Source organism: Muscardinus avellanarius, assembly GCF_963383645.1.
Source record: "Muscardinus avellanarius genome assembly, chromosome: 8".
In the NCBI taxonomy this organism is placed as follows: Eukaryota; Metazoa; Chordata; class Mammalia; order Rodentia; family Gliridae; genus Muscardinus; species Muscardinus avellanarius.
In genome coordinates this window covers 5,870,892-5,894,849 of record NC_137794.1, presented here as the reverse complement: position 1 = coordinate 5,894,849, position 23,958 = coordinate 5,870,892, and the positions used below count along the sequence as shown (strand labels likewise).

Below are 23,958 nucleotides of genomic sequence, written 5' to 3'. Positions count from 1 at the left end.
TCTGTGGGTGGGGAGCCAGGGAACACAGAGTTCCTTCTCTCGTGCCGAGAGAGGGGTGGTGAAGACCACATGCACAGTCACCTCCGGTCCTGTCTCTGCAGGAAACCACGTGAGACTAGCCATACCCCGAGTCTCAGAGGGCTGCTTCTAAAGCCTCTTTTTCCTCGGGGTCATGATATCCACCCCCTACAGCAGAGAGCTCTCAGTAGGTTTGTGGCCAAGTCATTCCACCCAGCCTAGTTTTGTTTGTAAGGTATCCACCTGTTGGGCCAGGACAGTAGAGTGCCTGCCGTGTACCAGAGATGATGCTGTACAGGGTGTCTGACCCCCGGACCAGTTCAGATTCAGACAATAGGTCCCTTAAAGATATTTCCCGAAGACAGAAATACAGGGTTGGCTGGGAAGTGAGCTCCTTTTCCAGAGTAGATATCAGGCTTCTTATGTAAGGGTTGTGAAACTTGGCAGTCTCTAGGGCTGCCGGGATCTGTGCTGATAAAGTGTGGTAGGACTCTCTTTCACCTTTACCCCTGAGGACGAGCAACTCCCCAGCCCAGCTGTGGAGCAGATCGGCAGGAGCTGGAATCTTTTGTTTTTCTTACTGTGCTGCCATCGGAAGTGTCTGAACTTTACAAGTTCTGCATTTTCCCGCTGTTGAATTCCACTGTTCTCCTGTGTTCTTTTAACTTACCGTGGAGCTATGTACCCCTTGCTTAGGCTCTTCTCCATGGGGAACAGGTGCATGCCAGGTATCTCTCTTCAGATCTCTTGCTGACCCTCTCTGAGTGGGTATTAATTACAGACACTAATTTGGCACTTTTATCTACACATACATAATAGGAGATAAGGCCTGGGCGTGGACAAGAGAATAGAGCTCTCTGAATACTCGACTTGATTCATGGTCTGTGAAAATGAACCAGATGAGCTTGAGGGCACATCTTTTCTAATCTGGACGGTGCTCTGGAGAAGGAGTTGTTTATGAAAGAGTGTTCTGTGTACATGTTCACACACCCGCACATAATCGTTGTACTGTTGCACAATTTAATGGCTCCCAGGGGAAAGCCACGGACAGTACTGAACTGGGTCCATTTGATCACTTCCAGACAGCTGTTCTTCTTTTGACCACAAAGGGGAGCACTGGGATTATTTCAAGGTACTGAATGTTACTAAACAGAAGAGGCAAAAAGGCTTAGGTTATGCAAAGAATTGCCTCTGTCGTTTCAGGACTGACTTTGCTATGTGGAGCTTCTTCCACGATAGTTGTTTATAGCAGAGAAAAATGAAAGGGAAACACAAGCTTCTTTTAATGCTTTTACACAGGTTTTCTTTATCATATAACCTTAGAAGCAAAAATAATACCTACCTGAGTGGGAAGGTAAATTTTGAGATGTCTAGCATCTTTACATTTTATGTCACAATTTTTGACATGTTTCTGTCATAATACCATATTGAAGGAAGACATGAAATCATTTTAATCAGTCAAGAGAGGACATATGTAAATATACTCTGTCCCATAGCATTCAGCTATGAAATGACCCTATTTTTCATATACAGCAGTGTCATAATTTAGTTTATGGAATTTTAGGTATAGTTTACTGGGCTTGCTTGCTTATTTATTTATTTAGTGGTACTGGGGATGGAACCCAGGGGCATTCTACCTCTGAGTGACACCCCCAGCCCTATTTTTTTATTTTGAAACAGTCTCACTGAGTTGCAAAGGGCCTCACTAAGTAGCTGAGGTTGTCCGCAAACCACGATTCTTCCTGTCTCAGGCTCCTGAATGCTGGGATTACAAGCATGCACCACTATGTCCAGATTCTTAGGCTTATTTAAAATTATCCTGTTTCATTTGTGGAAAATAAAATATTAATTCATTTGTACTTTAAAGATGTTGAACCTTGAAAAATGTTTTTGTTTTGTATTAAAATTCTTTCATGTATGGGTGTGGTGGGGATACTGGGGATGGAACCCAGGGACATTCTACCTCCAAGATAAACCTCCAGCCCTTTTTAAATTTGTTTTGTTTTGTTTTGTTTTTATTTGAAACAGCCTTGCTAGGTTGCTGATTTTTGAATCTGCAGTCCTCCAGTCTCAGCCGCCCAAGTACTGGGTTTACAGGCATGTGCTAACAATACTTGGCTTGTATTAACATGGGGTGTGTGTGTGTGTGTGTGTGTGTGTGTTGCTGGAGATTGAACTCAGGGGCATTCTACCTCCAAGCTACACCCTCAGCCCTGTTTTTTATTCTTTATTTTGAAACAGCATCTCACTAAATTGCGGAGGGCCTCACTAAATAGCTGAGGCTGGTCTCGAACCCGAATCCTGCTGTCTCAGCCTCCCAAGTACTGAGATTACAAGCGTGCGCCACCACGCCTGGCTGTATGAACATTTTTGAATGCCGTGCTTTGTTGCTTCTAAGTATCTGATGTCTATCTATATAATATATTATGCTGCTTATAATCTTATTTCTTCTATTTTTTAGGTGGTTATATGGGTATAGTTATGAGTATAGTTAAACCACAGTGACAGCGTAAATGTGACCTCTTAAAAATACATAGCATCAGTTGCGTTGATAAAATCTCATCACTCTCAAGGATGCTTTTTTACTCATTTTTATTTAAACATCACTCTTCCTTCTTTTCAGTGTTGTTCGCTAATGCCGATTATGCATTTGTTTGGCTCCCAAGAAGATCGTGACTTTGGTGTGTGTTTGTTTTTCTCAGGCTGCCTTGTGGACCCTGGCCTTTATCCTCTCTCGCCCTGACATCCACAAGACCATCGTGGAAGGCATATCTACTGTGTTTGGCACAGCAGGTACTGAACCTGGACTCATTTGATGACACTGAGGACACATCCTCTACTCAGCATTTACCACATATGGTTGGTGGAGAGTCCAGACCTTGCATATTCCTGTGTGGCTTGGTTTCTAGGGCGTCACTACTGGCAGGCAGTGGATCCTTTAGGGTCTGGGCCCGGTAGGAGGTCTGGAGGTCCTGGGGTTGTTCCCTGGAGGAGGCTTTGGGCTCCCAGGCCCTTCTCTGTCTCTTTTGCATCCAGGCCACGAGGATGTTAGGTCTGCCACACGCTCTCCAACACGGAGTCCCAAAGCAACAGGCTTGCCCAGCCGGGGTCCAAACCTCCAAAACTGAGCCCAAAGAAGCCTTTTCTCTTTATAAATAAATGATTTCACTTCTGTCATTGCAGTGGCTGCAAGCTGACTAACACAATTGGCAAAATAAACGTCTACACTTTGGGAGAAATTCAACATACGTCAAAGTTAAACAAAACTTGTTGTGCACTTCGGGATACAAATCGATCAGCTTGAATCTTAGAATTTCATTACAGTCAAGTGTTTTAAGAAACAACTAGTCCAACTCCCTTATCTTCTAGATGGCGAAATGCATGCCAGACAGACTGCGACTTGCCTAGTTATCTTACTTAAGCATATGTGCAGGGTTTTTTTTTCTCTCTCTAATCTCTTTGGCCCCTCAATTCAATTGATCTACAAATCCAGTTGTGCAGTTTTCCAGATTTATAAAAAGAATACGCTGCAGCCTGCGTATATTACATAAAGTTACTAATGGCTGTGTGGAGATCAGATAAGGTTTGCCATCAAGAGACTGTCAAATTATCATTGCCAATTCCAGTCTCACAGAAACATGGGAAAGTTCACTGAGTGCTGTGTGCACGGATGTCCGTGTCATGCTGAATTTCATTGTGGCGCACAATTACAGTGCATTAGTTTTAGGAAAAGAGATTATAAAAAAAAAAGACAGTTGTTGGGAGCTACAGGTAGGAATTGCTATTTTGAACTTTTCAGTTCAGACTTGGGCTCTTTATATGTCCTTTGTTTTAAAAAGCAGAAATAAGCTTGAATGAAGATACAAGTGCTTATTTAGTCTTTTAAAAATTTATTGAGATTACATTTTGAAAAAACCTTACTATGTCAAATTATATATTCTGATATAAAAAATTAGGCCGAGCATAGAGGCGCATATGTGTAATCCCAGCACTTGGGAGACTTGAGTCGGGAGAGCTGCAGATTCAGGGACAGCCTGTTCTTCGGTGTTCTTTTAGGGTGGACTCAGTAGCAGTTATTTAATAAATCAGTGCCTGCGCCAGTGATAACATTTGGATCTAAACAATAACACAGCCCAAAACCCAAACCAAACTAAAACAAAAAAAGTACCTTAAAAGGAAAGAATGGATTATAGGGCTGCTTGAAAAGATTATTAAACTTACTCCTAGGACTCCAGAAGCCTACCTGAATTTCTCTGGCTGTGTGTGTGCCTAGAACTGTGTGGATGGTCTGGAAGGACTGCAGGAGTCCCTTAGCTGTCCCCTCTGGCTGACCTTAGGCAGGAGATGCAGGCCCAGGCAGAGCTGTGCATGTCCTATCAGAGCATTGCTAGTTTGTGTCACTGACTCCCAGAACTCACAGACTGGGAGAGATGCTGGTTCCAGGCTTTTCTCCTGTCGTTACTGACCCCTAAGCTCCCAGTAGAGACTCCAGTGGCCACAAAGGACACACACATATATATCTACAGGGTTCACTAGAAAAGTCACTAGCAAAACAAATAGCAGTCACGGCTGTAGATAGTTGGCGGCAACTCCTGGAGCAATGAAGAGAACCCCATTTCCAGAGTCATCACATTATTTTGCTTAAAATGTCTGATGTTGCCAGGCGTGGTGGTGCATGCTTGTAATCCCAGTACGAGGGAGGCTGAGACAGGAGGATCTCAGGTTTGTGGTCAGCCTCCGGTACTTAGTGAGGCCTTCTGAAACTTAGTGAGATCCTGTTTCAAAAATAAAGAATAAAAAAATAGGGCTGGGGGTGTAGCTCAGAGGTAGAACACCCCTGGGCTCAATCCCCAGCACTGCAAATAAATAAACAAACAAACAAACAAACAAACAGCCGGGCATGGCGGCACACCCTTGTAATCCCAGCATTCAGGAGGCTGAGACAAGAGGATCGCGGTTCGCGGACAGCCTCAGCTACTCAATGAGGTCCTCCACAACTCAGTGAGACCCAGTTTCAAAATAAAGAATAAAAAGATAGGGCAGGGGCTGTAGCTCAGAGGTTGAATACCCCTGGGTTCCATCCCCAGACCCACAAAAAAAATAAACAAACAAACCAATATTTCTGATGTTTAGCAACAAAAATGTATTACAAAGAAGTAGGAAAGTATGGGTAATACTTAGCTACAAAAGAAGTCAAATTATGACTGAAATTATAATTATGGTTGAAAATTATGGCTGAAAAAGCTGAAAGGTAGGATTTGTCATCATGGAGTTTGAGGCTGTATCTCCAGAGGCAGAGGACACCTCGACTTGGACCTTCCCTGCTCTTCACACATTATGAAATGAAAAGGGATTTATTTTACATATTTATATTTATATGATATGTTTATATATAAATTATATATATTAACCTCATATATCAATTGTAGTTGTTTGACATTTCCTGTCTTCATATGTTTTTTTGAATCTGCATGCTCTAGGGGGACAAGATTCTGTCTCATAAATGTAAACAAGTAAAAAGACCAGCAAAGTATGAATGAGGCTCAGGCCCTATGGTGATATTCTAGGTAGATTCCATGTTTGCATTATTAGTTTAATTAGTTTATCAGTTTTGTTTCATCACAGCTAAACTTTTTTTTTTTTTTTTTTTTTTTGCAGTACTGGGGATGGAAGCCAGGGACAGTCTAACTCTGAGCTACATCCCCAGCCCTAGGTTTTTTTTTTTTTTTTTTTAGTTTATTTATTTATCTATTAATTTTCGCAGCACTGGGGATAAAACCCAGGGGCATTCTACCTCCATGCTACACCCCAGCCCTATTTTTTTATTCTTTATTTTGAAACAGGGTCTCACTAAGTTGCGGAGGGCCTCACTAAGTAGCTGAGGCTGTCTGAGAACCGCGATCCTCTGGTCTCAGCCTCCCGAATACTGGGATGACAAGCGTGCGCCACCACGTCCGGCTCCTATTTTTTATTCTTTATTTTGAAACAGGGTCTCACTAAGTTGAGAAGGGTCTCACTGAGTAGCTGAGGATGTCTGTGAACCACCCTCTTGTGTCTGTCTCCAGAATGCTGGGATTACAACATCTAAATATTTTTGCGTATTTGTATATATATATATATATATATTATTTATTTATTTATTTATATTTATATATATATATATATATATATATATATTGATGCACTGTAAATGCACATCTTAGAGTGAGAATCAGTCATGCAAACAGACATGCACACCAGTCTTGGTGTGATTCCCTTCAGGCCCCCCCCTTCCTACCCTGACCCGTGCATAGTAGCTGGATTGACAGTGGTAGAATTGTACTCAGCCACAAAGAACAACCAAGTCCTGTCATTTGGATGTAGGAAAATGGGTGGAACTCAAGAGTATTCTGCTACGTGAGCTCAGTCCGTCTCCAGCAGTCAGGGGTAGAATGTGTTCTCCCATTTGTTGAAGCTAGAAAGAAAATAAATAAGAAGGGGCTTGAGGAAAAAGCCGGGCGTAGTGGCGCACGCTTTTAATCCCAGTACTTGGGAGGCTGGAACAGCAGGATCCGGGTTCAGAGACAGCCTCAGCTACTTAGTGAGGCCCTTTGCAACTCAGTGAGACCCTGTTTCAAAATAAAGAATAAAAAATAGGGCTGGGAGGTAGAATGCCCCTGGGTTCCAATACCACCAAAAACAAACAAACAAACAAATAAAAACAATAAAAGAGACTTGAGGTGACTGGAGAGACTAGAATAGTGGGAGGCGATGGCGGGGGAGGTGGAGACAGAAAGAGAGGAACTAAGGAAAGAAATAGCTCGGATTATGCTTTTTCCAAGTGTGAAGGTACTGCTTTCACTTACTCTTAAGGCCATACGTATGGTCACCACCTGACCATCTAATGACCTGTATTTCTCCACTTCGACGGGTCTCCGTACCATCTTGCCAGCCAATGACGGCATTCCCGTGGCTTCCATCGCGGCCTGCCAAAGACCTGAATCAGTTCAGCTGACTTCACAAGCTCACTCGTTATGGCTGCCAGCCAGAGTTATGGCCATGATACATTTTTAGCCTCTCGTGTGGCAGATTGCCCAAAATATCGAAGAGATCAAGTCACAGAGCCAAGGGCACTCCAAGGAAGTTATGATCAGAAAAAAAAAAAGGTATTTTATTACAATTCTCTCTTCTCTCACTTGAAGCCGGACAATATGTATCTAACATGGAGATTTGTGCGGATATAACATATCATACAGGAAATCTCCCCGCCTGGCTTTCCATTGCTACCCTGGCTTTTAAGATCCTGGAATTAGACCCAAGGAACAGTAAATTATGCATAAGCTTCTCACACAGCACTTAGTTATCCACCTTCAAGGCCATCTGTGGATTGCCTGAGAAAGTATTTATAAATACAGGAGATTTTGTCTGAGACTGTTCTTTTCCACCCCAAATATAATTGTATCCTCTTTTCCCCTTGGAGTCAAAGATCAGGATAGTGTCGTTTGGAATTTAGAACCTTTGACTTCACCCGGCATAAAGAGCCGAGTGAGGTTGGTGTGTGTGATAGCTGGCTTGTGAGAGTTCCCCGGAGACCATTTTCTTAAACAAATGTCTGCCTGAAGTGCCTGCAGGTATCCTAACTCAAGAGATTTTGAAGTCACTCCATTTTTCCCCAGTTTCAACAGGCTGAAGAGAGATGGCTGCTAACTGTAGGTCATTTGACAGCCCGGCTCCAATCTTGGAGCTGTGGCCTAGCATTTCCCCAGGTCGACACCATCTCACAATAGGGCAGCACTCCTCATCTGCTCTCTTAATTTTCTACATTTGTATTTAGACATGGTTATATTTTAGTATTCTGCTGTAGAATTACTTAGGCATTTAGATAATCTCTTTTTTTTTTTTCCATTTGAGAACATGCTGAAGTAAAAAGCCTTAAAATCAGTTGACATCTCTCCAGAGACTGCAAGATAAACTTTAGAACCAATATGGTGACTTTGTACGTAAGCGGTATTGCTAGATCCAGGTTAATTTTACATTCTTATCTACTCAGTGTTGCCTTGTTTAGGCAATTCTCTCTCTCTCTCTCTCTCTCTCTCTCTCTCTCTCTCTCTCTCTCTCATCTCCTACAAAATGGACTACATCTTTTAGTTCTTAAAAATTGCTTTAAAATTTTGATGCAGGCTCTACCGTATCCCTTAGTAAAGAGAGAAACTGAAAGTCTTTTAATATAGAAGGGTAATACTTGTGAAAATGACACGAGTTTTATTTTCAAAGGAGACTCTTACACCGGTGACTTGGTATGGTGGCACTGTCCTTTGGAAACCCCACAGTAGGATTTGGAACAGTTTAAAATGTGCTTGTAGTCCTACCATTTGGGAGGCTGCGACAGCAGGATTGTGGTTTGCAGCCAGACTCAGCTACCCTGATCATCCTTCACCCATGATGCACATTTTTTTTTTTTTTGCAGTACTGGGGATGGAACCCAGGAGCATTCTACCTCTGAGCTACACCCCCAGCTCTATTTTTTATTCTTTATTTTGAAGCAGAGTCTCACTGAGTTGCAAAGGGCCTCACTAAGGCCGTCCTCATACCACGATCCTCTTGTCTCAGCCAGCATATGTAACAATGATGTGTACAATAACAAAAGAGGTTAATGCTATAAGAAAACCCCCCAAAGTATCTTTTTTTCGGTTAAATATTTAGAGGTGGGCACTTGGGAAACTGAGACAAGAGGGTTTCAGGTTTGAAACCAGCCTCTGAAATTTAGCAAGGTCCCCAGTAACTTAGTGAGACCTCTGTTTCGAAATGAAATAGGGCTGGGAGTCTAGTTTGGAGGTAGAATGCTTTGGGTTCAATGTCTAGGAGAGGGAGAGAGAGAGAGAGAGAAAGGGAGAGAGAGAGAGAGAGAGAGAGAGAGAGAGAGAGAGAGAGAGAGAGGAGATGAATTTGAGAGGTAGAATAAACTATTGATCTTTAAAATAAATTAAAAAATTTAATGGTACATTGTAGTCACACATCTTAATGGGGTACAAGACGGTAAAAGCATGCATGCATGCATGCACACATCATCAACAGAGTAAGCTTAGTGTGTTTGAAATAATAGCACAAGCCTTGTGTTTTCAAGAAGGCTGGAAATACGTAATTTTCTGTATCTGTGTCCTCAGCTCGGGAGTTTTGCTGAATGGACCTCCTCATGTTCGCTCCTTGGTATTCAGGGGTTTCTGTGAGTGAGCCAGGAACACAGGCCTAAAACCCGGGGTCCCTCCTGCTCCTTTTTTAGCCAGTCAACCTCTCTCTCCCATACAAGAAAATTATATTTACTCCCTAATTATTTTAGATGTTCAATAAATTCGTATACCATAGATATCTGCCTAAATCCAGAGTCGCCTCTACTATATGCAGAAGGACCTGGACATTCTCTAAGAGGGATAAAGAGAAAGTTTAGGAGGTGGGAAGGAAAAGCAGAGGAGAAAAGGGAAAAGACTAGCTGATTGAAGACTATCTTCTGTAGTAAACTGGATTTTTTTTTTTTTTAATACTGGGGATAGAACCCAGGGACATTTTACCTCCGAGCTATACCCCCCAGTCCTATTTTTTATTTTTTATTTTGAAACAGGGTCTCACTGAGTTGCAGAGGGCCTCACTACGTAGCTGAGGCTGGCTGCAAACCACGATCCTCCTGTCTCAGCCTCCCGAATGTTGGGATTACAAGTGTGCACCACCACGCCCCGCTGGATTTTTTTTTTTTTTTTTATAATCAACTCTGCTGCACCAGGCAACCCTGTTCGCATCCTCTGGCTTTACTTTTTAGTCTTGTCTCCATCACTCTTTCTCTTTCTTCACAAACAAAGTAACCTTTCCCTTTTATACCTGCATATGATTTTTCTTTCTCTTTACTTCTTTCTTTCTTCTTTCTTTCTTTCTTTCTTTTTTTTTTTTTTTTTGTAGTACTGGGGATGGAACCCAGGGGCCTTCTACCTCCGGGCTACACTCCCAGACCTATTTTTTTATATTTTATTTGGAAACAGGGTCTCACTAAGTTGATGAGAGCCTCACTAAGTAGCCGAGGCTGGCTTCGAACCTGTGCAATCCTCCTGTCTCAGCCTCCCAAGTACTGGGATTACAAGCGTGCGCCACCATGGCTGGTTAGACCTGATTTTTTTTTTTAACTGAAGATATCTGGTTGTGATGTGCTTTTTGCCCACTGCTAGAAACTGTCGTCTGGTCTTGTGACTCATACGGCCTGGGGAAGGTCTAGTCCAAAGCATAGTAAACACATTAGAAGATTGTGTCTTTACTGTGCTGAAGAATTGTCCCATGGAGTTCACCCCCTGCTCGACCAACTTAGCTCTACGACCTTGTTTCCTCAGTGTTATTTTATCATTTCTTCTTTTCCAATCCCTGCTGCTTTTGGCTTCTCAAGTCAGCTATAACCCTACTGTGGTCACCATATCTCAGTCCTCAGAAATAGAGTGAATTACGCATTTGAAGACAGAAAACATTATCAGGGGCTTTATCCAGAGTTTAAAATTAGCTGCCCAGTAATCACAAATCAGTTTCACAGGGTTTCTTTAAAAACTTAAAACAAATGGAAAGGGGATTTATTGCTTAACCCATTGCAAAGACAAGTTAGCAAACAAATTTTTTTTTTTTTTTTTTTTTTGTGGTACTGGGGTTCCTGGAAGCCCTTCTACCTCCAGGCTACACTCCCAGGCGTATTTTATATTTTTTTATTTGGAAACAGGGTCTCTTAAGCCAGCGAGGCTGGCTTCGAACCAGCGAGATCCTCCTGTCTCCGCCTCCCAAGCGCGGGGATTACAAGCATGCGCCACCACGCCCGGCTGCAAACAAATCTTTATCTCCGAATTCCCACAAGTCTAACCAGCCCATTATACCTATAAAAGGTAGCCCATTTTATAGGTAGCCCATTCTTACTACCCATAAAAAAATTTGAGACCTTTGACATCTAGAACCTATTGTAAACAGAAGACCTGCTTCAGCACCGTTTTTTTATATTTATTTATTTATTTATTTATTTATTTATTTATTTATTTATTGTGTGTGTGTGGTTCTGAGGATGGAACCCAGAGGCCTTCTACCTCCCATCTATATTCCTGGACCTATTTTATATTTTATTTGGAAACAGGGTCTCACTAAGTTGCTGAGAGCCTCACTAAGTAGCTGAGGCTGGCTTCGAACCAGCGCGATCCTCCGGTCTGAGCCTCCGAAGCGCGGGGATTACAAGCCTGCGCCACCACGCCCAGCTTCAGGACTATTTTTATTCACTTTTATTCTCCTCGTGTGAGATGTGCTAACCTAGTGAATATGGGTTTCTTCTGAAGAAAAAGAAGAAAATAGCTTTTAAATAAATATCTAAGAATATTTGGGTACAAAATAGTAATTTTTAAAAATGGAATACTTGATTATTACTTATATTGAGTTTTCTTTTAATTTCTGAAAGGAGGGATATAAGATTTTCCTTCCCCCAAGTACTGTAAATTTTTATTTACTGTTTCTCTTTAGCTTTCTTTATTCTCTAAACACTTATTAGAAGCTTATTTTAAAGCCTCTCGTTGAGAAAATATGCCATAAGATAAAACAGCTTTCTGCCCCGATTTTTTGATGATAATTAATGACATGGCTTCATTATTTGTGTATGTGTGTAAATCATAAAAATGTCATATTCTTCCAAGCTAGTACATAATTTTCTGAAATGACAGTCTCAAGTAAAAACCTTAAAATTATCTGATTTTACTTTATTAAAAGAAATCATTGCTACAAAATGTAGAAAATAGACCTGTTCACCACACGTTGGTTGGAGCCATTGCCGACGGTTGTCTCTCCACTTTGTGTCCTTTTCAAAGGTTACCTCCTGTATTTTTATCTGCGGTTCCTTCCCCTGCGTGTGCTCTCTGACATTTTGTGCACACCTCCACTTTCAATATCTTAAACAAGCTGATCTATGCATATGAAAGGCAACCTTTGTGAAGGAAAGCTTGCCTTCCACACAGAACAGCAAACAGAGCCGCGGGGCCAGGCTTTCCAGAGGAAGGCTGGAGGCGGGAGGCTGCGTAGGGACGCACTTCTGAGGCGTGAGGGGAGTTTATAACCTGCTTTCCTTTCTCTTTCCCCGCCTAGCTTTGTAGCGAGCACATCTGCCTCGCATCTGTGGGGAGGTGCAGGGGCTTCCTCGCTATTCCATCACAAGCTCTAACTTAGTTTCCCCACAGGTTTTCACAGGTCTGTCTACCGTTGCTTCTTTTCTGTTAAAAGCCAGATTATGTCCCCAAAGTTATGCATTTAAGTATTTGCATCTTGTTATTCCAGGGCCATAGAAACAACTCTAACATTTTTTATGATGTATGCATGTATATACATATGTATGTCTATGCGTGCCTGTGAGCAAGGATTTGGCTTATAATACTGCAAGACCAGAGATGCCATCTCTCAAAGAAGGGCTTCCTTCAGTGATTCTACTTGATTCATGGTGGTTTTTTTTAAGTCTAAGAAATCCTATTTTTATGATTGATTTTTGGAATGCCTGCATGACTCGTGCCCATCCTGCTAGGTTTAGTTTAAATTACAGCCGTAAGCAAGAGGAGATGGGCTCTACTGACCCTTTGGTTGTTTCTCCTTAGATATTGTGTCCAAGATCCTTTAAGGCCATGGCTGTGTCTGGCTCATTCCCTTCTCCTCTCTGAAGAAGCATATTGGCAAGCTTGGGGGCTTTAGGTGCAGACAGCGGTAGGTTTGGAGGCTGCTCTGACACTTTTAAACATTTCTCCTCGGACACACTAGTTCTCCAAGGCCAGATTGGCTGGTGGGGTAGCTGTAAGGAAAGAATGGAGATACCCAAAATATTTGTGAGATGAGATGGCCAATAAATTAGGATTATTTTCTTCCTGTCTTCCAAGGCATCGATGCCTGGGCTCGTGCATACCAGATAGGCAGCAAAGTGACACTGAATGAACCAGTGACCAAAGTCATAAAATTTCCATCTCTGATATAGCCTTAACAAATATAGTTTGTAGTTGCTGTGCTATTATAAGCTTGTCACTATGACTAATCTCAAAACTACATATAGTATTTTAGAATCTTCTTTTTTGCTGTTTCTGCGGATAAGAATCATCCGTTCTTTGATTTGTTTTCTAGGATCCCAAGGTTTGATTTCATTGTATTCATGCCAAGGGTTGAAGAGATGATTTGTGGGTTTTACCTCAGAGCGCCCATACTTTCTCCCCTGGCCTGTCATGGTCCTGGTCTCCATTAGGTTTCAGTCCTCTGATGATTACCGTGGCATTCTTCCAAGAAGAGCCTTCTAATTTTAGAGTCCCGAGGCTGGAAGAACAAGCCACAGATGTGAATTAAAATATTCACAGTATGGGCACAGAGACATTTCTAGGTGTTCTAATCAAAAGATCTTCTGTTCTACATATATTTAAAGACAGTGTATTTTCTTTATTTTTCTTTGTCTGATCCAAGAATACCTCTTTGCTTTTCCTCCCTTCACACAAGAATTTGAGCAACTAAAAATATTTGATCAAAATTCTTATTTTCCAACCAAGGGTAGTATACCTTTCTTGTACATTTATAGGTCACAGTTTTAAATATTTTCAACTCAAAACAAGCCTTTGTTTCTATATTATATAATACAATGTAAAATGTTTTCACACTTTGCAAGTCAATTGGTCTACTAAGAATACTTAATACAGCGGCCAGCCTCAGCTACTTAGTAAGGCTTTTTGCAACTCAGGGAGACACCGTTTCAAAATGAAGAATAAAAAAACAGGGCTGGGGGTGTAGCTTGGAGGTAGAATTCCCGGGTTCAATCCCCAGTATCCCCCTCAAGAAGGTAAAATTGATGTGAACCCCATCATCAGACTTCTAGAAATCTTTGGAGGGAGAAATGGGGGAGGCAGAAAGAGCTAGAGGCGTCTAGCCTGTCTGGACTCCTGGTCCTTGCCTTTGCTGGTTCTCATGTCCGCTCTTTCCCTTTTGTGCAGCCGGCCTTTCTGCTGCATTGCAGTTTCTTGGTGGGCATCGCCAGCTCTTCCCTTCCCCAAGCGTTAACATAAAGTAGGTGTTAGCTGGCTCTATTAAGATAATAAACAAACAAAATAGAACAAAGAAAGGTAAAATTGCATTGCAGCCAGGACAACTTAACAGACCTATCTGCCATTTGCTACCGAGAATCTTTCTTGACCTTCCTTGGTTATCAATCACCTTCCATGTCCCTCTCTTTTATCAGAGATCTCCAGTACATGGGAGACTGAGATAAAAGGATCACAGCCAGCCTCAGCAACTTAGTGAGGCCCTCTGCAACTTAGTAAGACCCTATTTCAAAACGAAGAATAAAAAGGGGCTGTAGCTCAGAGATAGAATGCCCCTGGGTCCAATCCCAGGTACCACATAAGAGGAGGAGGAAGATGAGGAGGAGGAGGAGGAGGAGGAGGAGGAGGAGGAATCATCACCACCATCATCACCATCTTCATCACCATAACCTGTTACCGGCGGGTTCAGTCCTGTGGGGGGCAAGTCCACTAGCGGTCGGGGGCCTCAGAAAGATGGGACAAAAGGCAGGCGACGTTCTGCAGATTCTTATCTGCAGCGGTTCTTTCCCCTCTATGAATTCCTTAAGTTTTTAGTTACGACGCTTTGGAAAAGAACCTGGGGTGGACAAAGGCTTCTTGAGCCAATGACACTTTATTACAAAAACCCCAAGAAATTTATACACTTCACCAGTAAAGTTAAGAGAAAAGGGGGGAGGTCTTTCAGCTGGCTGTTGGCCTTTGAAGAATTAACTTCTGTTCCTCTCCAAGGTCCCAAGGTCTTGTAGATAGCAGTTCCAGGTGGCAGCCTCCCAGGATAGTCAAGGCTTGGGAGCTTCTCGGGAACTTTTCCTGGAACTTTTCCATCTTTTGGGCTCAGTTCATATAGCAAGTGTGGGGAAATGTGGTAATTCAGGTGTTGGCATCTTATCTTCTAAATCTGAAAGCTTAAGCATACTCACAACACAGTTTGGTAGACAAAATACCGCAAATAACACCACAAGGTTCTTAGTTCTAATTGTCAGATGTATTTCCTTAACTGCTGAGCACTCTTCTTTAAACAACAAGCCTATTAAAAGAATCCACTTCCCTGTCACAAACTCTGCAGTCTGCTTCTAACTTTCTAATTTCTTTCTTTCCCAGTTGGGACTTTCTTATGATAAGCTCTTTTTCATGCAAAAATGCTTTTCTTATTCTTACAGTATTTTTTTTCCTTCATACATATATATTTAAAATGTCTGTCCTTTATTTTGTAATATTAATTTCTAATTATGCGGCCAGTTTTTCTATCTCCTGGAATGCTCACACTGAGGTAAAAGTTAACAGTCTTTTTCTTTGGGTCTATTGTATTCGGGCAGCTAAGTTGTTTCTTTAAGGTTACACACAAGGTTTCTCTCTGTCTCTAGGCAGGATTTCAAGGGTGAATAATTATTTTGAACTGAGCTACTTTTGCCGGAGTGATAGATAGTGATGAAGGTCGGAGGCCATTTGTGATTGCTGCAGCTGGGGTGCTTATCACAGTACCTGAATTCTGGCCAGTTTCTCATTATTGTTGAGCAGAGCCAAGGACGTTTAGACAAATTATTAGAGAGTTTATTTCCACGGACTCAGTTTCTTTTTATATTTCTAATTTCACATCACTGGAGCAATTCGTGTAGAAAGTTAAAAGGAATAATAGTGAAGGGTATCTAAAAGTGGGGGGTACTTTGGCCAGAGACGACACCTCCTTCTCGGGGCGTTTTTGCCGATTTAACTATGTGGAGTGGGGGTCTCAACACATAGATGCCGAGGCAGCAGGATGTCTTGGCAATCACCACCACCACCATCATCACCATCAAAACCATCATCACCATCATCATCTGCAGCCTGTCTTCCTCACTTGGCACACTTCAGCAGCCCCAGTACCTCTCTTTTCTGTCTCACCAAGGACATTCAGGGTTTCTACGAGGGCTTCATTTAATATCAGATATTGGTTCCCTCTATTCCTTCCTCTTTCTCTCAAGTACCTTCTAAAAGAATTACATATCTTCTCCTAAACCTTCAGGTTACTGTCTAATATTTGTTATCCTATGCTTAAATATTTGCAAAATCTGGGTTACCTGATATATTGCCTACATGTTCTTATTTAGAATATCTAAATATCAAAAGTTGCAGATTTAGTCCATTCAGTTATGAAAAGTAGCTGTCCTATAACCTAATTCTCAGAGCCAGTATTTATCAAACCAATCAACCAATCCAATTTATTTTCCAACTCATTTCCTTTTCCCTTTCTTTTCTTTTCTTCCCCTCCCTCCCTCCCACTTTCTTTTCTGATACTGGGGATTGAACCCCAGGAGCATTCTGCCTCTGAGCCACACCCTCTAGCCCTTTTAAAATTTATTTTCAAACAGGGCCTCACTAAGTTGCCGGGGCTGGCTTTGAACCTGCAGTCCTCTTGTCTCAGTCACCCAATTACTGGGATTACAAGTATGCACCGCCATGCCCAGCTTCCGACATATTTTCGAGCAGAAAAGACTTGACTGTTCTCATTCAGGTTGCCATGTTGACGTCTGTTTTTGTGGAACTCACCTCACTTTTGAGTTGGAATTCTAAGACTGGTGGGCATACATGGACATAGATACATGTGTTGTGAGCAAGAACTAGTGCATAAACTAGGAAGAACAAGACGTGTTGACTTTCAGTATTTCTCTCCTGTGCCTGTTTTACTTTGCTTTCAGGGCCTTTTCCCTCAGGTACACTGTGTTATCTAATTGCCCTTTTGTTTGGTACCCAAGAGATGTTTGTACCTCTGGGGGAATGCAGCAGATTGTAAGTCAGAATGGCTGAGAGGCAAGACATTTTATTTTAAAGTGAGGAAAAGGTGATTTTGTAATGGAGTTTGGGAGAGAGAACCAGACCACAGTATTTTCTTAGATCAGTTTTAGAAAAGAGCAAATGCATAAGTTGAGTATCAGGAAAGCGATTTTCTTAACATCTGTTTCCATGTATCTTCTGGCTACCTGAACGTAATTTGGAGACCATTACAGGAAAGTATATTCTAAGCAAAGATATTTGTTCCCTTGAAAGATGGTCTTTATTTGCCTTCTAAAATAACCATATTTTGTAGGGTTAATCAGATAATGTTTTGTATAAACTTGACTTGCTTATAAAATAATGCAAGCAGTGGAGACCACATAGAACCTATAGTACTTTTAATATTCAAATGCTGTAATAAAGTCTGGGCTTTTTAGCACTAGGAGGTACAATGAAGAACAAACCAATAACTCATTCCCTTTAAGCTACCTTTTCTGTGTGACAGTAAGCATGTCAGACTTTATGGAATACTCAGCTTGTATTAGTTAACTTTCTGCCACTATGACCAAAATTCCCGACAAGAGCAATTTAGAAGAGGAAGGTTTATTTGACTCATAGTTACAGAGGTTCAGTCTATTGTCATTCTGTTCAAGGCAGAAATATCATGATGGCAAGGTGTGGCAGAGAAGTAGAGGGAGAGAGAGGAAGGAACCAGGAATAGATATAACCCCAAGGTCATGCCCCCCCCCGTGACCTATACTCTCCAGCCACAGCCCGCCTGTCTTCAGCTACCACCCAGTAAGTCCCTTCAAACCATTAATCTCAGTGGATTCATCCACCCCTGAGGTTAGAACCCTTTCTCTATTCACAACACCTCTGAACCAAATGTGTGGGTTTTCCTCACCAAGAAATTATAAGATTCTCTGCAGACACTAAGTGAGTGTCCTAGAATTCAATTCGATTCTGACTTGTCTACCTGGAGTTAGCGCAGACCCCACAGGTTAAGGGCCCAATTTCACAATACTACCTCCACTTCAGATGCCAACTGAATGTACAGGTTGCCAGTTACCCACACTTCTGCCCAATTTGGCTATAAAGTGGGGGTTCTACTACTCCTTCTCTAGTGTGGATAATTTTCTTAGGGAAATGCTTTGGTGACTGTGACTCATGTGCCATAAAGGGTATTATAATGATAGAAATGACTACACGGAAGAAGAGAGGGCAAGATCTGGAAAGGACTCAGGACAAATGTTTGTTTCCCCTCGGAGGTGGGGTGTGCCACCCCCTAGCCCTTGGATGTATTTACCAACCCAGAAGCCCTCAGAACATCTTTGTTAGAGTCTTTATAGAAGTTCCATCACATAGGCATGGTTGGGCACAGTTGATTAAATCACTATCCACTGGCAGTTAACTCAGTCCCCAGCCCTCGCCCCTCCTCAGAGGTTGAAGTCAGGGTAGGGCTGAAATCTCAATCTCATGGTCAGCTCCTCTGACCCGTAGCCTCTCTCTTCCAAAGGATACCCTATCATGAGCTCAAGGGGTTGAAGGGCTTATGTATGATGAATACCAAAGGATGCTCCTCTCTCCTCCATTACTCAGGAGACTGCAAAGACTCCGTGCCATGGACCAAATATGCCTTTATTGTATCACAGTGTCAAGTTTGGAGCTTGCACAACTGGAGAGATGTCAATTCCATTTTCTGGGTATAAAAGGGTTTGTTTCAGTGGGGGAAACAGAGTTCTACGTTGGTCATTGTGTGCTCTGACATGCCACGTAGACAAGCAGAGCCAGCTGGGAAGTGACTGAGGTGAAAAATGTCCTTCTGAGTAACACCAGAATGGTGGTATTTTCTAGAAAAGGGTCTATTTGAATCCCTCCAGGGAGAGAATGTAGATAGGAGGGGAGAGCCCAGAGTTGACACCCTACATTCCTGGGGTACACTCAGAGTTTGAGAGAGGGTAAGGCACTTCCTATCATTACCTCTGGCTTCCGCAGGTGTTAGCAGACTGTGCCCCAGAGGAGCACCACTGGGAGAGAGGGAGGACCCATTCCCAAGCCATGCTGAGGCTTGTTCAGACCACTGTCCCAGTTGGACCTCCAGTCACGTTCTGTCTTGAACCCTACTCCAACCGCACGGGCTCCTGTTATTCAAACATGCCCTCTATTTCATGTATCTGAATTTTTTGGTGAGCTGGGGAGAGGGAACCTTTCTGACTTCTCCTTTCCCTGGCTGGTCAGGGCCACCACAGTGCCCCCTCAGGGAGCGGTACACTTGAATCCATTTTGAAGTGGTAGCATTTGCCCCCAGCTAGCCACTCTTCATGGTCTGCCAACTCCCAGGCTGTTTAGAGTCAGGACCACCGCCTTTTATCTCTCAGGACTTGACAACTTCCCAGAGGTGCTCAGTTCAGTGAACATCTGTGGATTGAGTATATCTTAGTTGGTCTTAGTTGCTATCACAGAATCCCTAAGGCTTGGGAAATTGTAAAGAAAAGAGATGTATTTGGCTCAGTGTTTTGATGACTAAAAACGCTAAGTAGACTCAATCTGGGGAAGGGAATGCTTACAAAAGAGGTCAGGCACACAGAACAGCCTCACTGTAACATCTGCCTCTCTTGGAGACTGATCTAGTCTTGCAAGGGGAGCATCGACCCCTTCCCGAGGGCGGGCATCACCCAGTCACCTCCCTCGGGGCTCTCCTGTGCAAAAGTCTACTGCCCTGTAGTACGTTACATTAGGGGCCACACTTCTAGCATGCAGGCCCTGGGGGTCATACGTAAATCATAGCAGAGGAATTGAAAGAATTCTTCAGACATGCTATCCAATTAGTTTAAGGTATAGGGCTTCAGTCTGTAGATTTACTCTCAAAAAAAAGTTTCAAGGGACAAAATAATTTTATTAGCTGTGGCATAAGATTAAATTAGGGAAATATGGGTTTTTCCAGAATTTTTATTAAAGTCACCCAAGTAATAATGGTACATTAAACAATGTTTTGTACTGAGCGTTTACCATATGCTAGGCACTGCTGTAGGTTGGAACGACAAAAGATACTAGCCCACAAGTTACAAACACCAGATTTTTCTTCTTAACACTGTCTGAAGAAAGTATGTACCCTTTCTTCAGTTTTAGAATTTATGGTCACTTGAGACCAAAGACCTCCTAACTCTTAAATTCCTTGCAAAGTTGAGCACGTTGGTCTCCAATAAATGCCAAAAGAAATGTTTGTTTGGTTTAGTCATGATATCTGTTGCATACGCAAAAGTCTTGGTCACTTCAAATAAAGTATTTTGTACTGTAGCCGTGGATTTTCTAAATATTGCTTCCGAATTAGCTTAGAAAATACAGGGATAGTGCGGGAAACGTATAAGGTAAGTAAAACTGGTAGTGCCAACGACTTGGCATATCGAGATGGTTTTCAGTCGGCGATAAGCTTTTTGTTGTTTTAAAAGCTATTCATAGATTAGGCCATATGTACACGAACAGATACGGGATGTGCTGGTAATACTCAGACAAATTCAAACCAGGCTTTGCTTTTTTTTTTTTTTTTAAGAGCATTTCCTTAGGAAGAATCCACGGGCATAATATAGCTATTCTCTTTCACTTCCTGGTTACATAGCAAATGATTTTCTGGCACAGAAAATTGGAGCAGACAGATTGCATGTGCAAAAATGTTCAGAGATACTGGTGTAAACCACTGCGTTCGCTGTCGGATTTCTCCAAGCCCATGATGCATCTGTCTTTTCAGTGAGTCACGGACAGTGGAGCCTTTTTCATATTTTATTGGTTGTAGAATCTTTATCCTTCAGACCTTCCACATCTTGCAACTGTTTCCTAGAACACAATTTGGAAAAACTGTGGTATTTAGTTTGTGAATGTAGAAGGCACGCTCTGCTTTTTTCCAATGCTTGCCATAGGAAAGCAGAAGTTTTGTAGGGCAATGTCGGTCTAGGCTAGAAGAAGATCAAAAGAGTGCTGTCTTTTTGAACACTAGTAAAGGTAGCAAATAAGCAGAAGGTCTATATTCATAGAGTATGTTGTTACATATGGCTATATTTTTTTTCTTTTGGGGGGAGCTACTAGGGATGGAACCCAGGGGCATTCTACCTCCTAGTTACACCTCCAGCCCTATTTTTTATTCTTTATTTTGAAACGGGGTCTCACTGAGTTGTGAAGGACCTCACTAAATAGCTGAGGCTGTCCGCAAACCACGATCCTCCTGTCTCAGCCTCCCGAATGCTGGGATTACAAGCGTGCCCATTTTCACTGTTGAAGAGTTCAGCTTCCCTCAGCCCAAGATAGGACTTCTCCGGGTTCTCTGCCTGTATTCCACCTTCCAGAAAAAACTAGACCCATTGCCATTTTCTGAACAGGCTCATGCTTTCTGCAACCTTCCTTTATTCTTCCTCTTTATCTAGAATACCCACCCATCCATCTCCACATGTTGAATTTGGATAATTGATTAGTTTAGCAGATATTTATTGAGACTGACTCTCAAGAAAGATACTTGGAATGTTTTCCTTTTCTTCTAGTTGGATGTGACCCCTACCTGTTTTACAATATTTTCCATCCTGCAGGACAGTTTTCTTGTCTGCATAATATGCCAGTTAACCATGTTAACTTAACCCCCTCCTAGACTAAGCGCATTGCAAGCAAGAGCTATGCTTTCTTTGTGGTCACCTTGGAAGAGCCTGAGTTAGCTCTGGTCCCTACTGGGTGCTCAAGAATCTGCCCAGGTGATTAGAATACATAGGCACCTCATGAGGATTAGTAGTCAGAGACAAAAATCCTGGTTCCCAGCTCACTAATCAAAGACGTTTGCTTCTGACTCCTCAGGAACTCTGCCTTGGTTTGATCAATGAGCCTGCCCTGCAGCAGTAGCCATCCTTTGCTGCAGAAGGGGCTTGCTTTAGAACAGCCTCCGGCAGGGTCAGAGAGACATGGGTGGAGACCCCCTGCCCTCCTCTCCTGCATTGACTTAGTCCCTCGCTGCCTGCGGAGCAACGCAAGAGAGAGAAGTTGGTTGACTTAATTAGATTGACAGCGCTGTTGACTTTTACTAAGCAAGGACTGTCAAAGCCAAATTGAAAGCTCAGTTGTTTGATGTAATTTTAAAAAAAGCAAACATTTTTCATGAAACATCATTATTTACGCAGTCTAATTTGACTGAAAAGCTCTGATCATACTTTGGGTAATATTCATCCCTTTTCAGGTGCCTTTGATCTAAATACTGGAGTGCCCATGTTCCCTTCAGAAAGTTCCAGGCACCTGTGTGGAGGAGGCACACGCGTCCTTCAGCTGAAGCCCTTCCTTTGCCCCCTTGTCCTTATCCTGATGTTCTTTTTGGACCTTCTGAGGTGAATGATTTTTTAAAAAATCAGAGCGGGGCGTGGTGGCGCACGCTTGTAATCCCAGCATCCAGGAGGCTGAGAAAGGAGGATCGCGGTTCACGGACAGCCTCAGTTACTCAGTGACGCCCTTTGCAACTCAGTGAGACCCTGTTTCAAAATAAAGAATAAAAATTAAAAAATAGGGCCTTGGGTGTAGCTTGAGGTTCAATCCCCAGCACTGCAAAGAAAAAAAGAAAAAAGAACATTTGACATTAAGGGCGTGCAGAGATGCCATATTGCCAGCAAGCCAGTGAGATCTACCCTCTTAACAATTTTTCAAAGACACAATACTTCATTGTTAAGTATCGGAGCTATACTGGGTAGCAGATGTCTAGGTCATCTATTGTTATAACTTTTTAAAAAGGTACTTTTATTTGTGCATTGTAATTATACATCATAATGAGGTTCAGAGTGATAAAACATACATATTTTTAATCTTTATATCTTTTTTATTTTTTAAAAATTCTCTTTATAGGTCAAGATAAAATTAAAGTGTCTGAGGATGACTTGAAGAAACTCTTGTTAATTAAATGGTGTATTTTGGAAACAGTTCGTCTAAAAGCCCCCGGTGTGATTACAAGAAAAGTAATGAAGCCAATTAAAATTTTGGTAAGTTATGGTTTTGTGTTAAAATAATCAACCTTCTAGAAAATACTTTACTTACTCATTTATTTTGTTTTGACTAATGTGCAATTTAATTAATTCATTTTAATTGATTAATAAATTACATATACTTATAAATAGAACAGGTTTTGAAACATATATAACAGAGTAGCCAAGTCAATCTAATTAACATATATAACCAAACATACAACTTTTTGTATTGCGGACACTTATCTGCTGTTAACAATAGTCACCAGGCTGTATAATAAATCTCTGGAACGTATTCCTGTTACTTACTGAAATTTTAAGCCACTTTGCCAACATTTCTCCAAATCCCTTTTTTTCTTCCCAGCCCCTGGTGCCTGCCGTTCTGATCTCTATCCCTGTGAATTCAACATTTTTTGATTGTGCCCACAAGCGAGGTCATGAGGTCATGTAGAATTTCTCTGCCAGTTTTATTTTACTTAATATCTTCCATGCCCATTCATACTTTTGCCAGCGATGGTATTTTTTTTAAAGGCTGGATAGTATTTTACAGTGGTGGTGGCGGTAGCGGTGGTGTGTGTGTGTGTAAACATTATTTTTATTTCTCTGCTGATGAACACAGGTTGATTTCAACTGTAGCTTTTGTAAAGAATGCTGCAATAAATGTGGGAGTGTAACTATATCTTTGACAAACTGATTTTATATCATTGGAATATATGCTAAGTAGGGGGTAGCTGGATCCTGTGGGAGTTTATTTTTAACTTTTGAGCTGTCTACACTGTCTTCCGCAATGGCTGTCCATACTAGCTGACAGTCTAGACCACTCGTGTGCAGGGTTTCCCTGTCCTCCAACACTTACCTTTTGTCCTTTTGATAATAGAAATTCTGACAGGTGTGAGGTGGCATCTCATCATGGATTGGGATTGGACCTGCATTTCCCTGGTGATTAGTCATATAGAGCATCTTTTCATATGCCTGTTGGCTTCTTCTGAGAAATGTCTACTTGTATTCTTTGCCTGTGTTTAATCAGGTTGTTTTCTTACTGTTGAGTTATTTGCAACACTCTCTACTTGCAAATTATGTATGTGTAATATTGACCTCTTATCAGATGGCACAGTTACAAATATTTTCTCCAGTGCTATAGT

At 41.9% G+C, this 23,958-nt stretch overlaps 1 protein-coding gene across 1 annotated transcript in view; it reads left to right on the top strand.

Annotated features, from left to right (window-relative positions):
* CYP39A1 (cytochrome P450 family 39 subfamily A member 1) overlaps positions 1-23,958 on the top strand; it is a gene marked incomplete at both ends in the record, with an annotated part of 79,811 nt that overhangs the window by 27,844 nt on the left and 28,009 nt on the right. The window contains 2 exons of the mRNA XM_080700047.1: positions 2,721-2,811; positions 22,701-22,834. Of these exons, the coding sequence (XP_080556173.1) occupies positions 2,721-2,811; positions 22,701-22,834 (225 nt within the window). The remainder of the gene's footprint in view (positions 1-2,720; positions 2,812-22,700; positions 22,835-23,958) is intronic.